The sequence below is a fragment of the Solanum pennellii genome, chromosome 5 (genome assembly GCF_001406875.1).
Source record: "Solanum pennellii chromosome 5, SPENNV200".
Classification (NCBI taxonomy): domain Eukaryota; kingdom Viridiplantae; phylum Streptophyta; class Magnoliopsida; order Solanales; family Solanaceae; genus Solanum; species Solanum pennellii.
This window is the reverse complement of record NC_028641.1, coordinates 979,591-1,000,755: the sequence shown is the minus strand read 5'-3', so window position 1 is coordinate 1,000,755 and position 21,165 is coordinate 979,591. Positions and strand designations below refer to the sequence as shown.

The 21,165-nt window shown below is 32.6% G+C and overlaps 3 protein-coding genes across 5 annotated transcripts; 1 reads left to right on the top strand and 2 right to left on the bottom strand.

The window, feature by feature from the left end:
• The first annotated feature begins 855 nt into the window (after positions 1-855).
• On the top strand, positions 856-3,695 carry LOC107018819 (uncharacterized protein At4g28440-like). Of its 2 annotated transcripts, none has more exons than XM_015219399.2 (3): positions 856-995; positions 1,110-1,302; positions 3,227-3,695. In XM_015219399.2, the coding sequence occupies exons 2-3, from the start codon at positions 1,116-1,118 to the stop codon at positions 3,412-3,414; spliced, it is 375 nt and encodes a 124-aa protein (XP_015074885.1). In that variant the 5' UTR covers positions 856-995; positions 1,110-1,115; the 3' UTR covers positions 3,415-3,695. The 2 variants fall into 2 exon arrangements, with proteins under 2 accessions (XP_015074885.1, XP_027772744.1); XM_027916943.1 differs by having other exon boundaries at positions 886-995; positions 1,101-1,302; positions 3,227-3,678.
• An 898-nt stretch (positions 3,696-4,593) lies between these two features.
• LOC107019117 (glucan endo-1,3-beta-glucosidase 5-like) lies at positions 4,594-7,008 on the bottom strand. 2 transcript variants are annotated; one of them, XM_015219692.2, is made up of 3 exons: positions 6,528-7,008; positions 5,538-5,805; positions 4,594-5,381 (listed from the first exon to the last, which is right to left on the bottom strand). In XM_015219692.2, the coding sequence occupies exons 1-3, from the start codon at positions 6,887-6,889 to the stop codon at positions 4,683-4,685; spliced, it is 1,329 nt and encodes a 442-aa protein (XP_015075178.1). In that variant the 5' UTR covers positions 6,890-7,008; the 3' UTR covers positions 4,594-4,682. The 2 variants fall into 2 exon arrangements, with proteins under 2 accessions (XP_015075178.1, XP_015075177.1); XM_015219691.2 differs by having other exon boundaries at positions 4,594-5,805.
• Positions 7,009-7,658: 650 nt separating this feature from the next.
• LOC107018641 (tRNA (guanine(37)-N1)-methyltransferase 2) lies at positions 7,659-16,181 on the bottom strand. The gene is made up of 11 exons (XM_015219173.2): positions 15,973-16,181; positions 13,548-13,645; positions 12,679-12,783; positions 11,698-11,760; positions 11,436-11,509; positions 10,472-10,976; positions 10,274-10,393; positions 9,936-10,100; positions 9,086-9,192; positions 8,333-8,407; positions 7,659-8,212 (listed from the first exon to the last, which is right to left on the bottom strand). Exons 1-11 carry the CDS (start codon positions 16,071-16,073, stop codon positions 8,159-8,161), a joined length of 1,467 nt encoding a protein of 488 aa, XP_015074659.1. The 5' UTR covers positions 16,074-16,181; the 3' UTR covers positions 7,659-8,158.
• Positions 16,182-21,165: the final 4,984 nt, after the last annotated feature.

Here is a 21,165-nt window from a genome sequence, read left to right as displayed (position 1 = left end):
ACTTAAAAAGACAAGTAAAAATTTAGAAATCAAATTTAAATATATTTGAGAAGTAAATAGTGACAGAGAGAGTATTAGCCATTGATAATTCAGAACGTAAAATATTTGAGAAGTAAATAGTGACAGAGAAAGTATTATCAATTAGTAATTCAGAACGTTTGATGGTGATGATTCATTAGGTGAAATTTTGGAAAGTTTTTTTTTATATATAGTTGTATTATAAGTGTATCAATATAATTGTATTATAAGTGTATCAAATTATCAAATATAAACTAGGGAAACTTACATAAATATACTATATTAAAAAAATATTTACCATTTATAGCAATAATATTTTTATTTCACTTGATCACTTTTAATTCATTTATAATACAAGTTTAATACATATTACAGATTTAACAAAACATTGCTATAAATGGTAATAAACAAAAAGTATCGCTAAAATCAGTAATTATTTTTTAAAATGTATTAATTTATGTAATTTTTCCTATAAATTATAGTTATAATACAATTTAAATTTAATATATATATTATTATAAATGTGATTGTTATTATTTCACAAAAAGAGAATATATTTATAACGTCGTAAACTGATCTAAATTGTGCTTGAACATTTGAAATTTACATCTATTACTTATAATATATTTGTATTATAAATATTTTAATAATATATTCCCGATATACATTAAAAATGTCTATATTATGAATGATATATTGAATTAAAAATATATTACAATTATCCTTTATTTTTCTCTCCTATTAGCAATGTTAAAAATGCATTATACCTAATTTATAAATTAGTATTTTCGATAAGAGTATAATAATTTATAAATTAGGTAATATAATATATTATTTAAGTAAATAATATATATCCAATTTATATTTTTTCCCCAAGACTTGTATAATTTCCTTTTATTTCAACTTGAGTTGAACAAAATCTCCGTTGACCGGCGAATCTCCCGGCGATCTCTTTCTCCGGCGAAATCGAATTTCAGGTTTCCTTTTTTCTCTCTCGTACTGTACTATATCTGCCTTAAATCTGAAAATTTTTGTCAATTTTGCTTCTTCTTTTTTTTTCTGTGAATCGAATGGGTTCTTAAAAATCGCAGGTAAGAATGGCAGAGCAGAAGAAGCAGAAAGTGGGATCTAAAAAAGTGAATCAGCTTCGTCCGTTAGATTTTGGGGTTAATATAACTGTGAAGGTGATTAGTAAGAAGCTAATTGCACAGAGAAATCGTATTGCTGAATGTTTGGTTGGTGATGAAACTGGAATTATTATCTTCACTGCCCGCAATGATCAAGGTAATTTTGTTTTGATTGATTTCGAACTTTGCTCACTGATTACAGATGTTATTAAGAAAGAAATTAGTGTTTGGATTGAGAAAATATGGAGTTTTTATTGTTAGGATTGGATTTATGTTATTAAGATTTCAGCATTGATGTCAAAGGGCACTAATATTGATGACTTTCCTGTTTTTTGTTGATGTTATGAGTTTGACTTCTGTTGTATGTATTGAATAACTTCTGGATTGGGAAATATTGAGTCTTTAATGTCTATCATCTAAGGTTTGTGGATGTGTTTTTGGAAGAGTAGGATGCTGAGAAGGGAATGAATTGTTTAGTTCGTCCTCGGATTGTAAAGCTCACGTCAGTTGCCAAAAAGATAAATCGAAGTGGTTTTTTTTGACAAGTGCAGGGTGGAATTTTTATCGATTTAGGAAGGGGAATATGGTGCTTTAGAAGCTTATAGATCTGTGCCAAACTCAAAGAGGGAGTAATAGGAAGAGAGTGAATGAGTGGAAATATACCGCGTCTAGAAACTTAGGTTTTAATGTAGATGCATGTTGGAGTGTTGTGGTAGTTACATGCTTCGGCATTAAGTTCAATAATCCCAACAACATACCCAAGGTAATCCCATAAGTGGGATCTGGGTAGGGAGGTGTGTAAGCAGCCTTACCCCTACCATCTCAGCCTCGTCTCCTGTATCTTGTCTGTCACAAAGGTTACTCCCACCTTGTGCTGAATAGTTTTGCTACTGATCCTATCTCACCTAGTATACTCATACATCCATCTCGACATCCTCATTTTTGCTAATCTCATATTTTTGTCGTGCGAGTTCTTGACTGACCAACACTCTGTCATACAACATAGTTTGTCTGACTACCACTTCATAAAACTTAGCTCGGTGACACATTCTTATCACACAAGATACCGGTTCCAAGCTTCCATTTCAGCCACCTCACTTCAATACGATGTCTAGCTAAGTGCAAAATCCTAGCAGATGCAAAAACATAAGGTGCTTCTTCCCATTTGTCCAGCCTTGCCGGAGAATGACTTGTTCTTGTATTGATGGAAGGTCTTTGGAATTAGTCGAGGTGTAAGCAAGTTGGCCCGGACACCATGCTTATTAAAACGATTCAATTGACTTTACTTTCTTTCTCTCAAATTTGGTACTGGGAAAGTGGTTTCTAGACAGTGTTGTACTGAAGAAACAGAAAAGACCAACTACCCTAAACCTAAGTAACAGACAAGTCGCATAAGTATGAGCTACTGAAATCTCTTACATACTTCAATATTCCTACCTCTTTAACTGTAATTTTCCTCTTATTAGCCGATTATCATAGTAATTTTCTGACTGCTAGTCATGTTTAAGAGCTTCAATAAATGTTATCTAAATTACCAGATTCATCACTGATCTCAGAGAACTTTCTTATCGTTTTATTTCTGATGTCGAGATGCTTGCCTAGTTGAAGCATCAAGGTGACATAGACATGATTAAGTTCTTTAATTTCAAAAACCCTACCTGGCATTTCCAGTTCACAGTTAAATGAAATAGAAAGAAAATGATTAAAGGACAAGGAAACTTGGTCTATTAAATTTATCCACAGGAAATGACTTGAACTGATAAGTCCCTAAAATTTAGCCAGAAAAGAATGGAAGGATAGAGGGTAAGTCTATAAGATTGTTGACTTCCGAACTTGCTGTCTAATTGCCTTTAATGTTTGTTGTTTGATATCGTTATTTGCTTTATTTACAAGGATTTTCAACTATTCTCTTGTTGTCCTTGTCCATTTCTCAAGTTCTGTAATTCAGTTTGAACTTCTTTTTTTTTAACTTTAATCAGACTGTTAGGGACATTTCTTACTCCAACTTTCTCGCATAGAATTCAAGATTTGCTTTAGTTATTCATCGAAGACGCCTTAAATTTGGATTGTCTTTTGTCTAGTGGATTTAATTCAAGAAGGTTCAACACTAGCGCTGACAAAAGCTAAAGTTGACATGTTCAAAGGATCGATGAGACTTGCTGTTGACAGATTTGGACGTATTGAAATTGGTGCACCAGCCAGTTTCTTGTTGGAGCAAGATATTAACATGTCCTTGATTGAGTTTGAACGTGTAGACGTTGTTGTGTAAGCAACCATTTCCCTCAAAAAGGTAACAAAAGCTTTGAATACAAAGCTTAATTCTATCTCTTAGGTACTTTTCCCTTGCATTTCTGGAAGAGAAAGACCAAGACACTTATTCCCAAAGTAAAACTTTTTTGTAGTATTGTAGAGGAACAAGCTATTAATTCCTGTTTTACTTATTAATGTGTTGGATAATCCATGACTTAGAACTTACAAAAAGTGTTCTATAGATACGTTTTGTTGGATAATCAGTGATCTTTTTATTTATTTATTTAACCTTTTCTTTAAGTTCAATTTTCTTAGATTAATTGCACAATTTGCTCATTAAATGAGTTGGTCTTTAGTTTTTGTCCTTATTATGACGTAACTTGTGGGATATTATGATGGGAAGATATAAAAAAATGTCGCATTTCTATACGATACAATTTCCTTTTTTAGTCAGTCAAACAAAGAAAGACATATTTGTATTTGATAACAATTTAACTTTAAAATTTCGGTTTTATGATTTATAGCTACACAAATATCTATGATTTATTTTAAAATACTGTCAAAAATCGTTCTTTTTTTTTTTTTAAATCTAGTTAAATTAGGTCATATAAATTGGTTCAGAGAGAATATTAATTATTGGTGTCCATTTGTAACTTATTTCATGACAAAAGACTCTTTTAAACATTTATAATTGTACATTTCTTAATGAACGGTAAAGTTAATTAATAACTTCATTAAATTTCAAGGGAGTTTAATCTAGACTTGGTCGACACCTACTTCTTGATAAATATAACACAAAAGTGCAATATAACCGTTACAATAAACTTTATAGTAAAGCAAAAATGGAAAAAAAATTACAATCTTTCCATCTTTGCAACTTTGTTTCTCTTCCTTCACATTTGGCTCCAAAAACCTCACCAATAACTACGAGTCAGTCACAACCAAGTTGGGATCGGTTAGCTCTTAAGAGCTCAATTAAACGAAATCTTTCTTCAAAACCAATTGAAAAACACACATCTAACTCAATCTTGGCTACTTATTCCAATGTGTTTTCTTCAAAGCCAATCCCTCATTCAACCACTAAGGTGACAAAAAAATCTCCGTATACTTAAATTATTCCCTGAATGTTGCAATGAATTTTGGCTTTACAAGAAGTAGTAACGTAGTAACTGTCAGTTGACGTCAAGTTAAGGGTGTGTTAGGAATATGAATGGATAGAATATCAATGCTGTAAAAAAGACCTATATTCTGCTACTAGTTAATTACATCAAAATCATCATGACTTATCTAAGAAACAAGCAACAAAACTACTAGAAATCCTTGTAGAACAGCCAGTATGATGTACACTAAGTTCTTGTGCAACAACATAACTTTAGGACCATCAGTAATCATGAGAGGGAAATGGCACTTGTCGTCGGATGGATCGTTATGAGTTACCATAGCCAAGCCTTGAAAATCACAGTCCAAACTGTTCTGGTTATTGAATTGATAATACATATTGAAAGCATATGAAGTATTTCCTTGTTCACTCAGATGATTACAAGAAGAACCATAGCTCAATGCAGTACAATCAGAACGACTACACGCGTATTCAACACTCTTTGCCAAGTAAATTTGTGCATCTTTTGGTAAGTGTGGCTTCAGTACACACCATCTTTTATGCATATATGTTACGCCTTCTACTGCAGCGAGTGGTTTTTCAGATAAATCTATAGCTAGCTCATATTTAGGCTTACCATCAAACTCGTAGATTCCCCAATGCCTCTCAAAGTTACCTGGAGCAATGCTTTTAGTATTCTCATCAATCAAGCTGAACAAGTAAACGTCGATTTTCCCCTTCCTTGTAGGGGTTCCTTCTCCACTTAAAGCGTGTTGAATCAACCCTTGGTTGAATCTCTTTGCATTTTCAATATTCGCGTGTTTGTCTCCATCTGTTGGCCATCCTACTTCTCCGACTATGATTTTCATGTTGGGAAATCCAGCTTTCTTCAAAGACCAAGCAAGAGTATCGAAATTGGCATCAAACACGTTGGTGTAAAGATAATCGCCATCTTTCATAGGCTTGTTTGAACCATTAAAGAAGGCATACTCGAATGGGAAGTAATTGTTTGCATAGAGACTGAGGAAAGGGTAAATGTTTACCACGAAAGGAGCATCATTTGAGTCGAGATATTGAACAATTTGAATAGCTAAATCGCGTATTTCTGGCCTGAAATCGCCTGCTGAAGGGATAGGATTCGAGTCAGGGGAGTAGTAAATGTCCGCGTTTAAAGGAACAACTGCTTTCACCTCTGGCCCTAATCCAGCATGGTTGATAGCTTCCTGAACATTTCTCAGAGCTGGAAAAGTGGAATGTAGATAAGTTCCATTGTATGTTTGAAGAAAAGGCTCATTTCCTACTGCTACATACCTGCATTATTAACAAAAAATCGCGAGGAATCTAAGTAGGTCAGTTGATTGGCCGAGGGCATATCTAAAATTTTATCAATATTCATGGGCTAACACACACAAAAATAAAAAAAGTAGTCTAATTCCTATAAGTTGGCTCCTAAGTGTAAAAGTATGCCACAATAAATGGTGAAGCTATACGTAATGTTCTTCCAACTCATTACAGTTGTCATCATAAAGTTTTTTCAGAACAATCGACCAAAGCGCCATTTTACCCTTAATATTACTCCCTCCGTCCCATTTTATGCCTCACTTTTCGCATTTCGAGATTCAAACAAGTCTATCTTTGACCGTAAGTTTTTCATAGATCCTTTTAACATTTTGAATTATTAACTATTATGACTTATAGTACTCTTTACGTAGTTTATAAATATATAAATTTCATTTCAAAAAATTTGAAGATTCCATACGCAAATGTCCGGTCGAAGTTAAACTGTTTGACTCTAGAAAAACGAAAAGTGTCACATAAAATGTGACAGAGGGAGTAATTGTATTTGAAGTAAACGATATTAGTTACATATTTTCGTACTTTTAGGTTCACGTGATGAAAACAACTAAGAAGAGGACAAGTCATGAGAGGGGTCTATAGGTTCACGTGAACGATGCACTCTAAAGAAAGTTAAAAAAAAAATTGAGTATATATCTCCATGCAAGAAGTGAAACATATGTTGGACTCAAATTAACCTGATTTTGACTCCATGAGTGTAAGCATAAGCAGAAACATTAGCATCAACCCAAGAAGCTGCCATTCCAGGGTCAGTACTCATATCTTGTAACATATAATTAGGAATTGCAAGCATCACTTCAATATCACTACCTATTAAAGCACTCAAAATCTGGTCATCTGCTTCAAATAATTTCACTTTATCAAATCCATTTTCTTTAAGCATCTTCACTACACTCTCTGCTGCTAACTGATGAGATGCCATAGTACCCCAGTTCACTCCCACACTCAAACATCTCCGCGCCATTGTTATAAACACTAAAGTTACAATTCCAAGTATCAATATATGCCTACAACCTACACCACTCATCATCGTCATCATTTACTTATGAGGATGAAGATGAAGATGAAGATCTCTCGAGACGTTCTTAGTGAAGAAAGACCAATGAGAAGGATGAAAAGAGAAGACAGAAGCAAGATAAGAGAATGACAAGATGTCATGACAGAAAATCCATATCTAAATTAGTAGCCAGGGGAAAAAGCCATCTTACACTTCCAAAAGTTATAAGATTGAAAAATATACTTCTTTTTCTTTTAATAGTAGTATTTTATATTACTTTTTTCCCTTTTTAGAGGGACAATGGAGGGGAAAGAGAAGAATTTGATAAGAATCTAAACTTTATATCAATGAAGATTATATCATTCAAAACTTTAGTTTGTTAGTCTTTGCTTATGTGCTTTGTTTAGTTTTATATTGCTTTGTATAATGTATTATTTCATATAACAATCAAAGTGGAATTTAGCATACTTGAGACATAAGCAAGTGTTAACAATAAGGACTAGGACAGATGAGAAGAATCGATCACCTGTCACATCCCACCAGCAACAATTATCGGATAACTGTATCCACCAAGACTAGGACAAGGACTAGGACAGATGAGAAGAATCGATCACCTGTCACATCCCACCAGCAACAATTATCGGATAACTGTATCCACCAAGACTAGAACAGATGATAAGAATCGATCACCTGGTGTGTTTTTTTAACATAAAATGATGACAAATGTGTGACTTAGTGGGGCAAAATAAAATAAAGTTTAGAGAAAAGATATGACCCCAGAAAAAGTTGAAGAGGTAATTGACTCATGATATTGAAAAGAATCATCGACAGTACCCTGCTTTCCAACCAAAATCTACGTGTTTCAAGGTTTATGCAACCTTTCTCATTGTTGTTTACACTTGCTTTTTCATCAAAAGTTACAAGCTTTTTGTAGCTTTTGATTTTCAAGAAAAAGTTGGTTCAAGACTCTGGTGCAATTCCTATTCAAGCAGATATACATCTTGCAAAAGATATAATTCCTCCGTCAACATCCACAAGTATTGACTGTGTTGTCCATAAGCGATAACTATCATGGAGGTTGGTGACTTCCCTTGAACATATAACGTCAGCTGAAGTTCCGATACCAACGTCATAAGAGGGGCTGAGTTCACACAGACTCCTATTGCAAGAAGTATAAAAGATGGATTTCATAGGATAACACTTTAAAGGTTAAGCATTTTACAAAAAAAACAATTCCGGTTTACAGGAATCCAGCTACGAAGATTCATTTAGTTTTCATGATTCTCGCCTTGAAGAGGATCGTTGTTTACCCTAGTCATCAGTGCATGTTTCTTCTGGTAATCTGAAGCTTAAACAAAACATAGCCTGCATAAGATATGAAATAGAATAAGCTCAGGGGCATAAACGCACAAGAATATACCCATAAAAAGTTAACAAAATGAATGCTGACGCTCCAAAAAGTGGAGTAGTCTATCAAACGTGTACCTTATTTGGAGCAACATCTCTAACCCTGTGAAATACAGGGTTTTGGACTTTGGCTCCTAGGGCAGACTCGGCCACCTGCAAGTCAACAAATTGAGAAGACCATACAATAGAATGTAGACTAGCCGAAGTAAATATAAGATGGGAATAAGTACGTTGAAGGTAGATTTAGTAACACTAGTAGGACCAGATGGCCTAGTAAAGTAATAACTGAGAGCATTAATAATCAACTTGACCTGTGATACACTATGTCGAGATATTGAATACTATGCAAGCTACAGCATGCTTCACGGATTTAGCTAATCTAGTTATTCAACGACATGGTAAACAATAAAACCAAGTGCATAAATCATCAACAACCACAAATTATATAACTACACCTGTAATTTACTAAATCATTGACATGCCCGGGGAACTTGGATATTTTGGTTTTGCTACTAAAATTGCACATCATTGTTTATGTCACGCACTTGTTTCATAATATTATCAACGACACTGGGTAGATTTCAAATAATCCTGTGGTGGTCAGCAAATTGAAATGTAAGAGAATGGCTTTCATCCGCCCCAAAATTGAAAAGGTTTTGGTTTAACAATGATGATAGTCACTTGACTTCATTTATTTTCCTAACTGAAAATTAAGAGAGAAAGAGACATGCCACCAATTCTGAATTTCAGATGCTGCTTTTAAGCATTAACCCTGTCAAACTGATATGGAAAGTCGAAATAGAACAAACTAGCTGTTGAACTAGGTATTACCGAGATTATGTAGTCTTCCGTTTCACTTGCCCGTATGAAGCAATAGCAGTGAATCCAGGGTAGAGATCCCTTCCAGTATCTCCTTCTAATAAGGCCTCTAAAGGCATCTAGGGAAAGAAAAGAAACTATCAATTGCCTTGGTATAAAAATACGTTAGCAAATATCAGTGCCTGATGAAAGACAAGAAGTTCTGTTTAACAGGTTTTAAAAGATCACGAACTCCAGAAAACACAAGGTACTAAACAGAAAAATCACCCATAAAACACAGCTATAACCTGCTATAGGGTTTAGAGTAATATCAGTTCTATTTTTATCATAGTATGTAACTTAGTTGAAATAGAGCATGTAAGTACAACAAATGGATTTGACTGACATAGTTAGCATCACAAACTATATTACCTTCATTAACATGGTAAATGCATCATGGCATGAACTGATGAACAGCAAATGTATATAGTCTGAAATACTTTTTACTTCCCCTTTTTGTTACAGAGATTAAGATCGTTTCTGACATTTGAGCACCAGTTCAATGACCTATCTCCAAAAAGTGAACATTTTGCAAGACTTTGACCTAAAGTTGGCGCTATTAGAAGCAAACTTATACATTTCCTTATTATGTCGGTTGCAAAATTGGTTGGATTCTAAAATTAAGACACAAGGTCAAATTACTGCCACTTATGCTTAAAACCCTGTCAAAATTGTATTGGATTCTTGCACTATGATCTACATATAGTATTTTATTAGAAAGAGACATCCAATAAACTTGGATAAAGACAGCTGACAAGCATATAATGTTGACCTCAGTTCAAAGACATGATGTTGAAGGGAGATATGGTCATAGTAGATTTACCAAGAAACTCCAGAGCAGAAGCTGGTAGGTTCATGATCACATGGTCCACATGCTCCGAGGGTTTTGTGTTCAATGACTCAGAACCCTTCACTCTCTTATTTGGACCCCTTTTTCTTCTACCAGCAACACAAACACCATCATTGACTGCAGATCTCCTTTCTCCCTCTAATTCACCAAATGAACAAATTTAGTTACTTTTGTTCAAGTGTCCCAAAAGCATGATATTCACAAAAACATTGAATTCAGTATCTGGACGCAAATAGACAGATAACTATTTCTAAATTATATTCAACCAACTAAGCACACTAGAGCGTGTATCATTTCTTTAATATCCCCACCTTCTTGAGAACTCTCCGCACGTCTTTTCACAGAAGTCACATTCATATCTTCTATGACAGATGAGCCTCCGAGTCCAGCAGTGTTGCATGAAGTTCTGTCAGGTACTTCTTTGACATCATCTGCAAGGGTGGTTCAGATTAATTGATGAGATGCTTTGAGGGTATGATAACGAGTATATAACTGAATAGATCACATACAGTCTTCAGATAGTTTCTCCCTATGTGCTTCGCCACTGAATTTGTCAGAGCAATCAATCTCAGCTTCTGCATTGCTTCCATTGCAGGGTACAGCAACGAGTTGAGAAATAAATTTCCTTGCATCCATATTGTATGGGAAAACTAGATGATCAACCTTGCTGATTTCAGCATTCGTTTTGAGATAATGAATGCTATCTGGATTCAAATCGTTTGCATAAACCGCACATCCTTTCTGTGCAGCGGGAATAGCAAAAGGACCAATGCCAGCAAACATATCACATACGGTCTCCCCTGCCTGGAACTTTGAGACCAGCCTTATATGCTCATGTTCCAGTCTAGAATTCCAATACACCAAGCTATAATCAAGCTTGAAAGTTGCTCCATATTGCTTCACTTCTGTGACCATATCATCTTTCCCAGCCAGTATCTCAAATTTTGGCACACGAAATTCATTGGTAATGGTTCCAACTTTATTTACAACTGTCTGGATCCTGGGGTAGTTTTTCTGCATGGATCAGAAATGAATACCATATTCAAATTAAGACTACAAGTGACTCAGGAAAGGAAGAAACAGGGTAGCATTCTCACTAAAAGTAAGTGAAACTGATAGAAATATCATCACATTGATGCCTGCATATAAAGTGAAGGAGATGGAAGGAGGCAGTCTAGCTCTAATGCAAGTAAAATCAAGTTTCTGGCACCAAAACTAATGTTAAGGAAAAGCAATTTCATTCAGAAAGAAAGAACCCTAGTTTAGGAAAAGAAAATTGAAATATCCCATTCTCATGAATTAGTCCAAAAATACTTAAGGTGAAGAAGTTAAATGTGATGCTAAACAACTTACAAATGAAAACATGCAGAGATTCATTTATAAGGTGAATTTTGAAAGAAAACCAACTGTAATTTTGACTTCCTTTTTTTTATGGAAGATGCATATATTGAGGCCATAAATTAGAAGGCATACATCATAAATAACTTTGGCAATCACATCCTTGTAAGGAAGAAGATCATCAGTTATATTCAAATGAGCAATGTGACCTGCACAAATACCAAGTCAATTCGTTAGGGAACTCGGTTGGAAGGTCAGAGTGTTGAAAATTCTGACTTTGAATTAAAGAAGCATAGGAATTTAGTCAAGGAAAAGAGACACACACACAAGATTCTCTATAATCTATTTAGAGTATAGAAAAGATAAAGAGAGAAAAATGTTGGATTAATATACTTAACTATTGTCTCAAATGATGATGGTACATCAAGGCCAGATGGCAGAATCTGCTTTAATATATGATCTGCAATGAAGTTGCAGTTATAAAGCAATTGGTAGAATATAAGTCAACTAGCAATTTCAATCTTAATTATTGGATTTGAGAAGTACTAAAATACACACATAGTATACGTATGAACTCAAGGAGCACTGTTTTTAATAATATTACACGGCTTTGTTACACACTATACAGGAAGGAAAAGCCTGCGAAGATTAGCTTCTAAGATATTTGAGATACATACAACAACAAACAAAATAACTATCTGCTTTTGGCTAGAAACATATGTTGAAAGCTACATTTTGCCTCCTATTTTAAATACTTTACTTGTGTTTAAGTTTGAACCTAAGCACTTTATGCTTATTATGAATGTTATGTAAGACATGATTTAGAGCAAAAGAAGAAATTTGGATATAAAACGGATGAGCTTGAGCAAAGACTCATGGCACCATAGCAATTTTAGCAGTTCAAACACAGTTGGGTTTGAGCTAGAGCAATGACTCATGGCACCATAGCAGGTTTAGTAGTTCGCACATAATGTCTACATTCATCATCTTTATTCATAATTTTGCACGTCATGTCTACTGAAAAAGAGAAACTATATAGTAGTTCGCACATCATGTCTACTGAAAAAGAGAAATCATATGGTAGTTTCGCACATCATGACTCGTGGCACCGTAAATCTTTTCCTATATTTCTCACACTTTGATTTCAGCAAGCAACATTTGTAATAGTATCACTTCAGAAAAATTCACATGATTTCAAGAAAAAGCATACAGAGATGAATAAGAGAGAGAAGCGGAGAAATACATTGGGAACAAGCCTCCGCGCTTTTTCAAGTAGAACGGATTGCAGTATTGCAAGACAGAAGACATACAATATCAGGAACTGCAAAAAGATAATAAGTCTTATATTTCAACTTATTCTGAAAGAATCGTTGCTGACCTGCACTCCAATAAGAATAGCCAAGTGACAGTGAATAGGGAGCAACTTCAAACTGACACAGGCCTTTCAGTTCAGCAAGCTTTTGAGCAGGAATATCAGACAAGTCTGTCAAATAATTGGCCAAAAAAGTAGGCAAGTTAGAAAGAAGTTGTAGGTGACAGTAGTCAGAATATACCAACATTCAAAATAGATTTGCATCTCAGAAATCTAAAGAAAACAACCTCTATCTCACAAAAGGTACGGGTAAGGTTTGCATACATCCTAACCCTCCCAGACCCAACTTGCGGGACTACACTGAGTTGTTGTTGTAGACATCTGCGTTAGTAACAGTGATTCCCAGGGTACGAAACTTGAATGAGAACATGATGAGAGACAACACGGGAAATGAACAGAACCCACAAGTAACAGAAATGGATGACGAATCTTCATAATGATTAGAGTGATTAACAAAGTTACTTAAGAACAATGTGTTAGATAAAATTTCCTACAACCAATAATTGGTTGAGAACAATGTGACACAGACAATATCCACACACAGACTTGTTTTAGTTTGGAAAGGAGGGAGGCCTATACAGAGCAGAGAGTTGCATGCTGAAGTAATACACCATTTATCAGAAGTCCTATAGTTAGAGCCCATGACGTATCTAGAATCATCTGAATGGGATGTCAGGAATTAAAGCAAAAGTATATGTTCCTTAAAGCAAGATAATACCAACAATGACCTTAGAAAATGGAAGATAAAAGCTGCTAAACATGAATATATTTAATAAGACAATAACCCTTATCCCAAGAGTTTTGTCTTTTCTGATCATTTTTCATGAAGCCAGAAATGAAAATAAAGGTACGATTCAAAAGAACACATCATTTACCTGGGGTTTTTACTTTTTCTGAGAAAATCATGTAACGAGTTTTTTCATTTGTTGGGTCCTCAGTGATAGGCTTTACGCGTGGCCTGTCAAATAAATGCCTACAAGAAATGATCTTTTGTCACCAACAGTACCAAAAGAAAAGGTTAAAAATGTAAATGAGACCCTCAACAAAGGAGACACCACTAAATAACTGAAAGTTGAGGTGTTTAGTTGTTCCAGAAGGTGTGTGCTCCAAATCAGAAAATTCAACAATAAAATAGGTGTGAGGAGAAGTGTGTCCTTTAGACAACATCTAATATTGAGTTTCAGATGTGTATCTGCGAGGTATTTTCAAAAGATATTGTAGTGTAAATTAGAGGAGAATTCACCAACAGATGGTACGAATTATAGAGAAAATTAAGTGCTCAAACTATCTTTTACTCAGAAGAATCAAGTGTGGTAGAAGGTAATTATTTTTGAAAAAAAAAACAGGTATATACGGCATGCCTGTAGGTTGAATTTCTCATTAACTTGACAGCAAATGTAAAAAGAATATCATAAAACCCATACACAATTATCAAGGATCACTGTTCATGTAAGAGACCATACATACACTTTATTTTATCAAGATCAGAATATTGTAACTAAAGTGCCAGCACCCCAAAAATTCTTTTTTCTATTTTGACAAGGAAAACAATGTTTACATGATAATTTGTCAAGCAAAACCATTCAACTCCCAGCAAATTCTGTGAAGTAGAATAATTCTATATACAGCTTAATAATACACATGATCAAAAACCATGTTTGTTTGCTTGTTTGGGGTAGGGGAAGGGGAAATGGTGGAGGGCATTACAAGGTGGGAATCAAACCCTCACCAACAAGGTGAAAGTTCAGGTAGCCAACCAACAGAACTACTAAAATTTCCTTAAAAAGGCCATGTTTGTTAAGCTAAATTCAGATGGTAGTTTAGGAATGGTCCTTGTGGAGAAGGAGGGATTATCAGAGATACTGTGAAGGAAGACTTATTAATGCATATGTGCTTCCCCTTGTATAAGGCACTCGTGATTGGGGCATTGGGCAGAGGCAGAAGCTCTCCAGCTTGGCATCAATTGGTTCTTAGAGAATAACTTTCAGTACGTTGTAGCTGAGAGTGACTCCAAGCTAACAGCTGTGTCAATGGATGAAATTTGATTCCCTGGAGGATTCTAAAGTAGGTGGAGGAGATTAAAAGGGAAAGGAGCACTTTGGCTTCATTGTGGAGCATGTGTTCCAAGAATCAAAGAAAGTAACCAAATAGCAGATAGGCTTGCTAGCTTGAGTCACTCCTCTTCTCAGATGCAGATGTTCAACAATTTCACTGATTTACCATCACAAACTAGAACCCAATGACAGTATACAGACCATAAAGATCTCCAACAGAAGAAACTCAGAAATTTTTTGACCCACCTTGAAACATGGACATTTTTCTCTAAAAAATGGCTCGGGAACACTGCTCTATAAGACACCTACCCAAGGCTTCACCAATTTGCCAGAAACAAGAGTTCCAGTATTGCCCGAAACAGAGACAACAACATATGGAGACCCTCCTTCAGAAGGAACCCATGGGACTGGGAAATCAATGAAATGATTGCTCTACTTGCAACACCTAGCATATTTCAACATTAATGAGCATCAAGCAGACAAAATCATTTGCGGTCCATCTAAAAGGAAGGAATACAGAGTCAAGGAAAGTTATGATCTAATGGAATTCTAGAGGATTGGCCTTGGAAGCATGTTGGAGGATCAGGCTACCACTCAAAGTTACATGCTTGACCTGAAAAGCTCTCAATAATGCTTGCTTCACACTAGATAATCTTAGCAAAAGGAAAATTACTCTAACAGAACAATGAGACGTTATTAGCCACCTATTTTTGCACTGCCCCATTACAACTGATATTCAAAACTTTTCTTCTCTCTATATACCCTTCCCTGTAGTATGTCAAGATCAATCAAGGAGTCAAACATCAGCTAGATATCTTGGAGAGTTGACAAAGCCATCAAGAAAGCTAGAGGATATCCCAGCATACATCTTTTCGGTTATTGGAGCTAACTGGTCACACCTTTTGTAACCTGTCCTCTTCCTAATACCCATTTCGATAATAATCTTTTACCTTATAACAAAAAGCTTAATTTTTTGTTCTGTTGGGTATGTTTCGTGGTAGTTATTGTTCCTTTCTTCAAATTGCTTTGTCCTGGTTTATATAGTAGTTTTTCATGGCTGCTTAACTTACTTTTAATTTTTCTTTTACCCGACTACTTTGTTTTGCTTGTCCTTGAGAATAAAACTTGGTATGTTGTTGTTGAAGAAAATGCTCAATTTAATATTTGATTCCAACGCTTATTACAGTTTATGCGAGCTATAACAATAAGGCAAATTAATGCAATTATAGAGGTAATGAAGAAGTACCCGTTGAGTATTTTCATGGCAGCTTTACAATGTTCTCGTGGAATTCGAAGCGCCCATAACTTCAAGTGCATATCAAACTTGCTTTCGTCCAGTTCCACCATTTTTACAGGATTGAGAAAGCTCAAGTTCTCAACTTTCGTTAATGGAAGATTTCAAATTGCACCAGTTTGATTTAGGGTTTTTCTTCTCTATTGGAGAAGAAGGAACAAAATAGGTCCCTTTATTTTAAGGATAAGACTTAAAATGATCCTTTATATATTGCATGGAGCACTATAGTCTCTTAAGTTTGACAAAAATAGCATATTTAGTACACCCAATTTGGGAGATAAATTCATTCGAAATTTAATCTCGAAATTAATTATTTTTTATTCGTCATACCAACAAAAGTTCTAAGAAATTAGATTAGAAATTAAATGTTAGCGAGACGAGTCTGGTTTGAGATCAGGTGAGAGTATTGTGGAGATTAAAATTATTTAAATGAAGCGGATTGAAATTATTTTTAAAAAAAAACGTGTTTGAATTGAAGTGAATTGAAGATCTATGTGATTTAAATAAATTTTTATTTTATCATATTTTTAAAAGCTAGGATAGGCATGTTTTGATGATATAATTATCTTAAGTTTGTGATTGTATATTTGATGAACACTTCATTTGATTCATTTTTTGGTAAGCAACTTAATTATATACTGATCAATGCTTTTAACGTATTACAATTTATTTATGAAATTGAAAACCATTTTTATTTTATTCTTTTTATTTGACGAATGTATTTTTGAATATCATAATTCATGCTCATAAGATTAATTTAATCAAATCTTATTTAGAGAAGAAATTGTGTGGATTGTTTATGTATTATTAGTTTATATCGAATTAATTTAAAACATCAAATTATACGATATGAAATTGAGTGAATCGTATCGAAATCTTAATGATTTAACTAAATTTGCTTTGCACATTTCAGAATTTGTTGCTCTTAGATTATATTGAAATAATTATTTCTAATTTATTGAATTTAACTATAAAAAAAAGTTATCCTCATTTTAATTACTGAATAAAAAAAAATACTCTATCAGGATTTTGGAGGAAAGCATTTTTGGTTTAATATTGTATCATATCTTCACTTTTCTTTATATTATTAATTATAAAATCAATGCATAATAAAAAGCCATTAAGACATTATAATGTTTTCAAAAAGTTTTTTTCTCTCTATTTCTTTTTCTTTTCAAATATACAGTGCAAAATTCTTATACATATATTATTAAAGCTTGGATCAATCATATAATATTGCCACGTGATTTTTGTAAAGTCTCACCTAGCTAATAAAAAATATATTATTGAGAAACTTTGATGTAATAAATGAAAGAAGAGTATTTTTTAACTTCGAATCTGTCGAAGATGATGGGAGTGTATATATAGTCTCCATAGGATCATTACAATTCAAAAATTATAACAATCATAATGCATTTAATTTAAGACATGAAAAGATATTAATGACTCAACTTAAATATATTTGATGCAATTTCATAATTTTGAGAAAAGAGTACAAACAACTTGCCATGATACAACAATTAAACACAACAAAAAGCAATACAAAAAAAAAAGTCGAGAAATTCACAAACGTAACATAATGAATCGAAAACACAGAAACAAAGATGACCATAAACATTTAAACGTTAAACCCTCTCCTTGATAACAAGGAAAGAAATAACCAAACCGAAAAATCCAGCCACTATTGAAGGCAATGAAGTGATTATGGCACCGGAGGATTGCGATGGAGCGGGGGCGGGGGCATGGTGGTCATGGCCCTCGTGAGCTATAACAACAGACGCCAAAAATATAACACAAGAAACGAAGTTGAATGCAACACTTGAAACTTTGAAAGCCATTACTTTCTCGTTTTTCAAAATTCAAATGTTGCCTTCAACTTGATTTATTCTCAACTTGTTTTATTCGTTGAGAATAATTTTATTTTTTTTAAGATTAAAATGGATTGTGTTGGGAGTTCTTTGCAAATACTATACTTATTTATACTAAATGTTTTTTAAGGTGGTACAACTTTTCATAATTGATAAATTCTTATTATCATTCTTTCATTGACTTTTTATTTTTATTTTTTTCCATATATTTATTTTTTGTATGTGGAAATAAAGCAAGTAGCTGGATGGTGGGAGATCATTTCAACAATTTCTAGTAAGAATTGATTTTTTTTTATAATTAATACAAGTACATGATTATTTATACAATGACACCAATAAGTTCTCAATATTTAACTATTCTATTATATATAAAAAAAACCTATTGAGTTGTAAGAATTAGGTTAAGTCCAAATTAAATGACTCGACTTTGATAGATGATTTAATAGTAAATGAAATGAATTGAAAATCATTAGGTTAGTAAAAATAATTAAAAATATTAGTGTCTTTGATGAATAGACTTATCTGATATTTATTGATGGAGTATATGTGATAAGTATCTCATAAAAACATTAATTAAAATATACATAAAATGATCCAAATATCAAGATTTACTATTATCAAATGAAAACTCGTTAAGAACGTGAGAACAATTAAAAAAAAGAAAACTTACTTCTGATGATGAATGAGAATGAGAATGGGATGATTTATCAATTTGAAAATGGAATATATTCTCGCCATTTATTTTTATATATAACATTTCATTTCTCGAGAGTTAATTTATATGAATTTAATCAATATAAACTTTGATTACTATTTTTAAATGTATTTTTTTTTTATTAAATGATACAAGAAGGAGAAAAATTACAACTTGTTAATAATTTTCGTATAATTTTTGATCGTCTACTTTTAAATTTAAAATATTAAATTAATCTAATACAATTTTAATCTAAAAATTAATGAAATTAACTCTTGATAAAAATAAACGGAAAAGGAAAAAAATTATAATGAATTATTTATATATTTTTATCACAATGAAACTAAAAGTCAGGGGAAATGTCACAGTTGCCCCTCCACGCTTAGAATAATAAAATATTATAGTACTATGTTAATTAATTAAGTCCAATTATTAAAAATAAAATATTTTGATTTGTTTGATTATTTCCGTAACAACTGAAAAAAAAAATAATTAAGAAGTGGACTCTGTAAAACTAGACAAAGGAAAAGAAATTAAAGACTCAGTAAAATAATTAAATTAAATTAAATACGTGTAACTATTATAATTAGATATATTGTCATCAACAACTTAAAAAATGAACTTCAAAAAATTTTCATCATAATATAAGGGGATATTACAAGTACTATCATATGAAAATCAAATAGCACCCTCATCTTTATTTTCTCAATATTTAGCTAATAGTTTATTTCGTAAACTTTATATCTTATAAAAAAAAAATTCTTTCGAAAAATTATTGATAAGTCTATGATAATGGTAAGGATAAACTTTTATGTCTTTATATATATAATAAAAAAATTTAAAATCTATCAATAAATTTCATTCAGAAACTTAAACAATAACTTGTTCTAATTAATCATGTGATTAAATGTTTTATTATTATTTTTAATTCAAAATTTGAATTTCTTTTTATTAGTAATTTTTCAAGTATATATTAAATAACTAAGTTAACCATAATAAATATGTTTATACATCAATTTCGATTGAGATAATTCTTAAATTTTACGATTTAATAAAGATTAAAGTATATAATTAAAAAAATATTGGAAGTCAGAAGTGGTGGAAGACGTGCCTATAACAATTTAAAGCATGAATTGGTTATTGGGGTGGCATAGTCAAATTGGCTCTTTATGATTATTTTTTATTTTATGATGGACATCCATTAACTAATAAATTATTGTGTTTTTTTTAATAAAATGAAAAAATATTTTTCATAATTTTTTTCATGTTTGGTTTGAAAAATTCTCTTGAAAGATGAATTACATTAAAATTAAAAAAATAGCTTTCAAGTGCATTATCTTCTTCACCCCCGCCCTAGTTATTAAAGACTAGAAATTAATTAAGAAATTCATTTTTTTGGTAAATATATAAAATAAAATATTTTTAGTAAAAAACATTTTTTATAGAATAATTTATAATTTTTTCAATTTCTAATGTTAAAAAAATAGGAAAATATTTTCTCTTAAAAAAAATGCTTAAAAACGAGGAAATGATTTTTTTAGTGAACGTAGAAAAAATAAGTTTCATGTTGATTATGTTTGTTCCACCCCGAAACACCTCATCTTCACTCTCATCTTACCGGGCCTCCCATAGTCAGTTGCGGATAAAAAATTTAAAAGCGACAAATTCATATGAACTTATTATTTTAATATCGAATATAATTGTGTAAGAAATTATGAAAAATCGCACGTACAAACCCATATCTTTAATACGTAGTAACTCATATCTTTTTCAATCCTTAAAATCTCTTTGAACTCATTATACAAAAAATTCTGAATCCATTTTTATCTATTATATTTGTATAGAATATATACAAATACATTTAACATATTATTTTCAATGTTATAAAAATTGAATTCAGGGATAGACAAATTTTATAGCTAAATATTAAAACATTACTTATCCTATTTAGTGATTATTTTCTGATAGCTAAGAGTGAAGTAGCGATAAATTAGTGAAAAAGTTCATAGCTAATTTTAATTTACTTGAAAACATAAGTGGTGTGAAATCTAGATTGATGAATACACATCAAAAAGTTGATGCAAAACATTATTAATGAACATATTGAAAATAAAGCAATTGGGAAGAGGAGAAATGGTGAGTTTGGAGATGAGGATTTGGTTGATCTTTTACTAAGAATTAAGGAGAACTCTCAACTTCAATTTCCAATTACAAATGACCATACAAAGCTGTGATTTCTCCAAATTTGCTCCCATATCATAATCTTGTTTTCATTAGTTTAGGAACTAATTACTCAGATAAACTCTAGTTTGCAATATTACGTATCTTACCAGATTTTGGTGTCTTCACATACATCTAGATTATACACCTATACCTTGAAGACATAAGGTCAAATTTAGGTGTAATTTGCTCTAAATATATTGTATCCAAGTGAGTTCACATGTATCTGAGATACATAACAAATCTCGTTCATCACTCTCTCCCATCTCGCTAGCCACTCTCTCATGTATTTGGCATCCCAACTACATGTGAATCACTCCTGACATACATATACATGTATCTAGTGTGATTCATATGTATATA

Excerpts from the sequence above, each read along its gene's own strand:
- LOC107018641 (XM_015219173.2), bottom strand. The coding sequence starts at position 16,073 with ATGGTGGAACTGGACGAAAGCAAGTTTGATATGCACTTGAAGTTATGG. Across the intron at positions 13,646-15,972 it reads GCCATGAAAATACTCAACGG|GCATTTATTTGACAGGCCAC; the intron begins GTACTTCTTCAT and ends CATTTCTTGTAG. Across the intron at positions 9,193-9,935 it reads TTCTGCTCTGGAGTTTCTTG|ATGCCTTTAGAGGCCTTATT; the intron begins GTAAATCTACTA and ends TTCTTTCCCTAG.
- LOC107019117 (XM_015219691.2), bottom strand. The coding sequence starts at position 6,889 with ATGATGACGATGATGAGTGGTGTAGGTTGTAGGCATATATTGATACTT. Across the intron at positions 5,806-6,527 it reads ACTCATGGAGTCAAAATCAG|GTATGTAGCAGTAGGAAATG; the intron begins GTTAATTTGAGT and ends TTAATAATGCAG.
- LOC107018819 (XM_015219399.2), top strand. The coding sequence starts at position 1,116 with ATGGCAGAGCAGAAGAAGCAGAAAGTGGGATCTAAAAAAGTGAATCAG. Across the intron at positions 1,303-3,226 it reads CACTGCCCGCAATGATCAAG|TGGATTTAATTCAAGAAGGT; the intron begins GTAATTTTGTTT and ends TCTTTTGTCTAG.